Here is a 5,471-nt window from a genome sequence, read left to right as displayed (position 1 = left end):
TGTCGATGGGTAGCAGGGTGCTTATAATGAGAAGAAGGGGGCTTGAAACCTTTTAGCTCCATGGAACTTAGAGTATTGTCCAAGGGGATGGATGGAGACAGTGAAGGGACCTTAGGGGGCATTCAAGTGGGTGTTGGGCTCAAGGGCTTTGGAATGGAGAACTACTTGGAAACTGGCAGATGTTCAGGCTTGGGTGCTTGAGACGGAATAGATGGCTCCAAGGTCGTCTCAGAGATGAATTACTACCCAAGGGACCCAGGATGCTAGATGAACACTCCCTGGGAAAGCTGATTCCAGTAGAGCTGAGATTAAGGGGACAAGGACAAGGAGTGACCGAGAAGAGATGCTTGTATGATTTAAGGCTCCTGGCAAGGGAGATTTGCTGTGGAACCCTGTCCTTGGATGTGACATGTCTGTTGCTCTCTTAAAGAAAACCTGTTACAAAGCTGGGTGGTGGCAGCACATGCCTTTGATCCCAGCACCGGGGAAACAGGGGCAGAGGCAGGCAGATCTCTGAGTTCGAGGCCAGCCTGGTGTACAGAGTGAGTTCCAGGACAGCCAGGGCTACACAAAGGAACCCTGTCTCAAACAAAATAAAACAAACCAAAAACTTGTTACATTTATTGTGTGTGCACACATGTGTCACTGTGTGTGTGAGCATGTCAGAACATACCTTAGGAAGCTGTTTTTTCTCCCTTCCACTATGTGGATCCCAGAAGGCAAACCTTAGACTTCTCAGAAAGTATCTTCGCCATCTAAGCCATTTCAGTGGTCCCATTTCCCTCATGAACTATGAGACAGTTAACATCAACGATTACAGTAGCAGGGGGCATATGAGGCCACACCCTCTCTCTAGGATTTACAGTTAATAATTGCTAGGAAGAGGGACTTGTGAAGCCGTAGTCTCTGAAGGATTGACAGACTATTAACTGTGACAAGGCTAGTGAGTTAGCTCAGCAGATAATGGCATTTGGTGACTAGCCTGACAACCTGAGTTTGGTGGGAGACAGCTGAATCTCATGGTTTTCCTCTGACCTCATGCTTGCCATGGTGTGTATACAACCTCCACCCCACACGCACAAAATGATTTTAAGATTGTTGAATTGTTGGTGGGGAGAGAGATTATTTTACTATACCCTATTTGTCTTTGTGTGTGGAAGATCAGAAGACAACTGCCAGGAGTTTGTTCTCTCCTTAGATCATGTAGTCACAGGACTACCACTCAGGTCCCGTGCCTTGGAGGAGGGCAATGGCCTTCACTCCAAGAGATACATTGTTGGCCCCTAAAAAAGTTAATTCTTTAAGATTTGTCTTTTTTTCTTTTTCTTTTTGGTTTTTCGAGACAGGGTTTCTCTGTATAGCCCTGGTTGTCCTGGAACTCACTCTGTAGACCAGAATGACCTTGAACTCAGAAATCCACCCGCCTCTGCCTCCCAAGTGCTGGGATTAAAGACGTGCGTCACCATGCCCGGCTTTATTTTCTTTTTAATAATTTGCATGTGTATGTATGTGTGCCTGGTGGGTGCAGGTGCCCAAAGAGATCAGGAGCACCAGATTCTCTGGAGTTGGAGTTACAGATGCTGTCAGCTGCCTGACATAGATGCTGGGAACTAGACTCAGGCCCTGTGCAAGACCAGCAAGTGACCCTAATCACCAAGCCAGCTCTTTTCTTTGTTCCTGTAAGGAACCCCGATTAGGGACTGGAGATGGCTCAGTGGCTAAGAACATTTGGTACTTTCTCAGAGGACTGGGTTCAATTCACATCACTCACATGACGGGATCGTCTGCAACTCCAGTTCCTGAGGAATGACGCCTCCTTTTCTGGCCTCTGTAAGCACTAGGCGTGTACATAGTGCACAGAGCTACGTGCAATCAATGTTCCCACATACATTACATTAAATTAAGCTTTAAAGCAATCCAAACCAAACTCATTGCTTCGCCAGACTAGAATAGAATAGTTTCTTTGGTTTGTCATTAGTGGGGGTGAATAGATGTCCATTTGTCTCCCCAGGAAAAGTTCAATGGAATACAGACAGAGTGGGATCCCAGCCAGTGCATCCCCTAGAGCTGTACCCCTTTGGGAAGTGGAGATTGTGAGGATGTGTGTGGTAAGCCTGCCAAGAGAATTAGGAATAAAGCTTGTAAATTGCCTGCATGGCACATCTCCCCTGCAGACCAGTCTTTTTACCCACTGTCCCCTGTAAGGAGCTTCACTTTAATTCTTTTTTAAAAAGAAAAATATTTAATAATTTGAGGGGGAGGTAGGAGAATGCTAGGCATGCATACATGTGGAGGTCAGAGGATAACCTGCAGGAAGTAATTCTCTCCTTCTACCATGTGGGTCCTGGAGATTGGAGCCAAGTCATCAGGCTTGGTGGCGGCAAATACCTTTACACTGTTAACCATCTTGTCACTATTTATTTATTTATTTATTCTCTCTATGTAACCCTGGCTGTCCTAAAACTCAGTATGTAGACCAGACTGGCAAACTCGCAGAGATCCTCCTGTTTCTGCTTTCTGAGTGCTGAGATTAAAGCCACCACAATTCCTTGCCTCATTCATGATTTAATTTTAAAAAATTAACAATCGTTATGTGTGTGGATATTTTGCCTGCATGTATATATGTGCACTGCATGCACGCCTGGTGCTGACAAGGCCAGGAGAGGATGTGAGATACCCCGGAGCTGGAGTTAGATGGTGTGAGCCACCATGTAGGTGCTGGGTATCATCAAATCTGGGTCCTCTGGAAGAACGATTAGGGATTGAGCCATCTTTCCAGTCCCAAACACTATTTTCTGAGATAGATTTTCTCTATGTATCACAGGCTGGTCTTGAAATCATGATTCTCCTGCTTCATAGGCTTGATAGGGTTTGAATATAGTATGCTAAAACCTTGAAGCTATCATTGTAATGAAGATACTGAACACAGCCATCTCATTAAGTGTTTTCTATTAGCTCTTCCTCATTCTTGCTTCCTCACCCTGGACCCTTCTCAAGGCAACCGCAGGTCCATGATTTGACACTGTACATCAGTATCAGTGTGTATTTTACTAGATGACTATCTAAGTGGAGTCATATAGTCATATAGCATGTCCTCTTTACAGAGGTTTGTCTGGATTCTTTTATATACTATAGTTATTTTTCGTGACTTTCTTTTTTACAGTGCTGGGGATAGAACCCAGGACCTCAAGCTACATGTGTACTCTGTACTACCTGTACCTCCAGTCCATACCATAATCATTTTGGGTTCAAATTATTCATCTTTTTATATCACTAAGTTGTGTGTGTGTGTGTGTGTGTGTGTGTGTGTGTGTGTGTGTGTGTGCATGAGAGAGAGAGAGAGAGAGAGAGAGAGAGAGAGAGAGAGAGAGAGAGAACTAGGTAGTGCTCAGTGCCTTGTTTATGCTAGACAAGCACTCTGCTCTCTGCTACAACCTCTAACCTCAACCACATCTTTCTTTTTTTTTTAAAGATTTATTTATTTATTATATGTAAGTACACTGTAGCTGTCTTCAGACACTCCAGAAGAGGGCATCAGATCTCGTTATGGATGGTTGTGAGCCACCATGTAGTTGCTGGGATTTGAACTCAAGGTCTTCGGAAGAGCAGTCAGTGCTCTTACCCGCTGAGCCATCTCGCCAGCCCCACATCTTTCGATAAAGTCTCCATTGGTCCTGCTCTCTTCTGAGTGTGTAGCCAAATTTTGTAGCCAAGTTGTGTAGCCAAATGACTCTGAATTTCTGATCCTGTCTCAGCTTCCCAAGTAGCTGAGATTCAGGACTGTCCCAACATTTAAGCTTTGGTTGTTGTTTGAGATGGGGTCTCACCATGTAGCTTTGACTGTCCAGGAGCTCTCTCTGTAGTCAAGGCTAACCTTGAACTCACAGAGATCTGCCTGCTTTTGCCTTCCTAGTGCTGGGATTAAAGGTATGTTCCACTATGCTCGACTAACATTTTTAAAAAATATATGTTTAATGCTTTAAAGATCTTGAGGCAAAGACTCTCACTGAGTTACCCAAGCTGGTCTCCAACCCCAAATCCTCCTGCCTCAGCTGCCTGAGTGCTGCAACAATAGATGTATATCACTATATCCAACCCACTGCATCAATACAGCAGTTTGTGCACTTATCTACTGATGGACTTTTGGGTTGTCTCCAGTTTGAGGCTATCAACGATTGCTGTGAACTGAGTTACAAGCCCTCCTTGTTAAGGCTCTAACTCCCAAGTGACTGCAGATAGGGTCTTAGGAGGATTATAATGTTAAATGGTTATATAAGAAGAGAAGGGCTGGTGAGATGGCTCAGCAGGTAAGAGCATTGACTGCTCTTCCAAAGGTCTTGAGTTCGAATCCCAGCAACCACATGGTGGCTCATAACCATCCGTAACAAGATCTGACTCCCTCTCTGGAGTGTCTGAAGACAGCTACAGTGTACTTACAAATAATAAATAAACAAATCTAGAAAAATTGTTTAAAAAAAGAGAAAAGTTCGTTCTCTCTCTCTCTCTCTCTCTCTCTCTCTCTCTCTCTCTCTCTCTCTGTCAACTCAGTGTAAGGAGGACAACTAGGAAGCAGTTACCTGCAATCAAAGAAGGAAAGAAACACCCAGGACCAATTGGCCAACATCTTGATCTTTCATTTTCCAGTCTCCAGAACAAGAGGAAATCAATTTGTATGGTTATGGTTGCCCCAGGAGAAACTGACAAGGAATGAAAGAAGTTTCATAAACACTCATACTCAAGTCTTTATGAACACGGTGCATGCTTTTAGATAAGTACTCCGGAATGGAATGGGTAGATCACATGTGTATATTTAATTTGTTTTTTTCTGATTGTTTATTGTTTAATTTTTAAAATCCTGCCAAGTTGCTTTCTAAAGTTAGTGTACCATTGTCCATGGCCAGCCGGCTACTTGAATTCCATTTCCTGCATATCTTGTTTAACTCCGGCTTTTCAGTTTTAACCAGTCTCCAGTTAAGAGAAGCAGATGTACCTGGGGCAGAACAAGGCTAAACTCTGACTTTACAGCTCCCGCAACCAGGCCTCCTTGCCTGCGGCCAGGTAGGTCACCTCCTGGTCCGGGCGCCAGGCCTGGGACTGGCCAGACAACAGCAGCGTCCAGGCCTGGGCTAGGAGCCAGGTGAGCGCGCCCCTGCGCTAAAAACTAATCATCGGGCTGCCCTGAGTCCTCCAGGTTCACCACAGGCCATGGACTCTCGCGCTGGGAAAGCAGCGGACCCTAGAGGGAGCAGAAGAGGTACTGACTTGGGTGGAGAAGAGAGAAAGGGAAGGAGCTGGCCCAGGCCACCCACTCCTTGCTTGTGGACTTCTAATCATTTCCAACCCACAAGCGGTAAACATCAACCTTGGTGTCCAGGCAGTCCTGGCGACAGTCAGGGGCTCAGCGATGTTTTAGGTCCCCTGCCTACAGTCTCAAGGGTGTGTGTGTGTGTGTGTGTGTGTGTGTGTGTGTG

At 45.3% G+C, this 5,471-nt stretch overlaps 1 protein-coding gene across 1 annotated transcript in view; it reads left to right on the top strand.

Moving 5' to 3' along the window:
• The first annotated feature begins 5,114 nt into the window (after positions 1–5,114).
• Magix (MAGI family member, X-linked) overlaps positions 5,115–5,471 on the top strand; it is a 6,553-nt gene continuing 6,196 nt past the window's right edge. The window contains exon 1 of the mRNA XM_021188494.1: positions 5,115–5,254. Coding sequence (XP_021044153.1) covers positions 5,206–5,254 — 49 coding nt within the window. The 5' untranslated portion in view covers positions 5,115–5,205. The remainder of the gene's footprint in view (positions 5,255–5,471) is intronic.

Source organism: Mus pahari, chromosome X (assembly GCF_900095145.1).
Source record: "Mus pahari chromosome X, PAHARI_EIJ_v1.1, whole genome shotgun sequence".
NCBI lineage: Eukaryota > Metazoa > Chordata > Mammalia > Rodentia > Muridae > Mus > Mus pahari.
The sequence above is the reverse complement of the archived record's forward strand: the minus strand, read 5'-3'. Positions and strand labels throughout refer to the sequence as shown.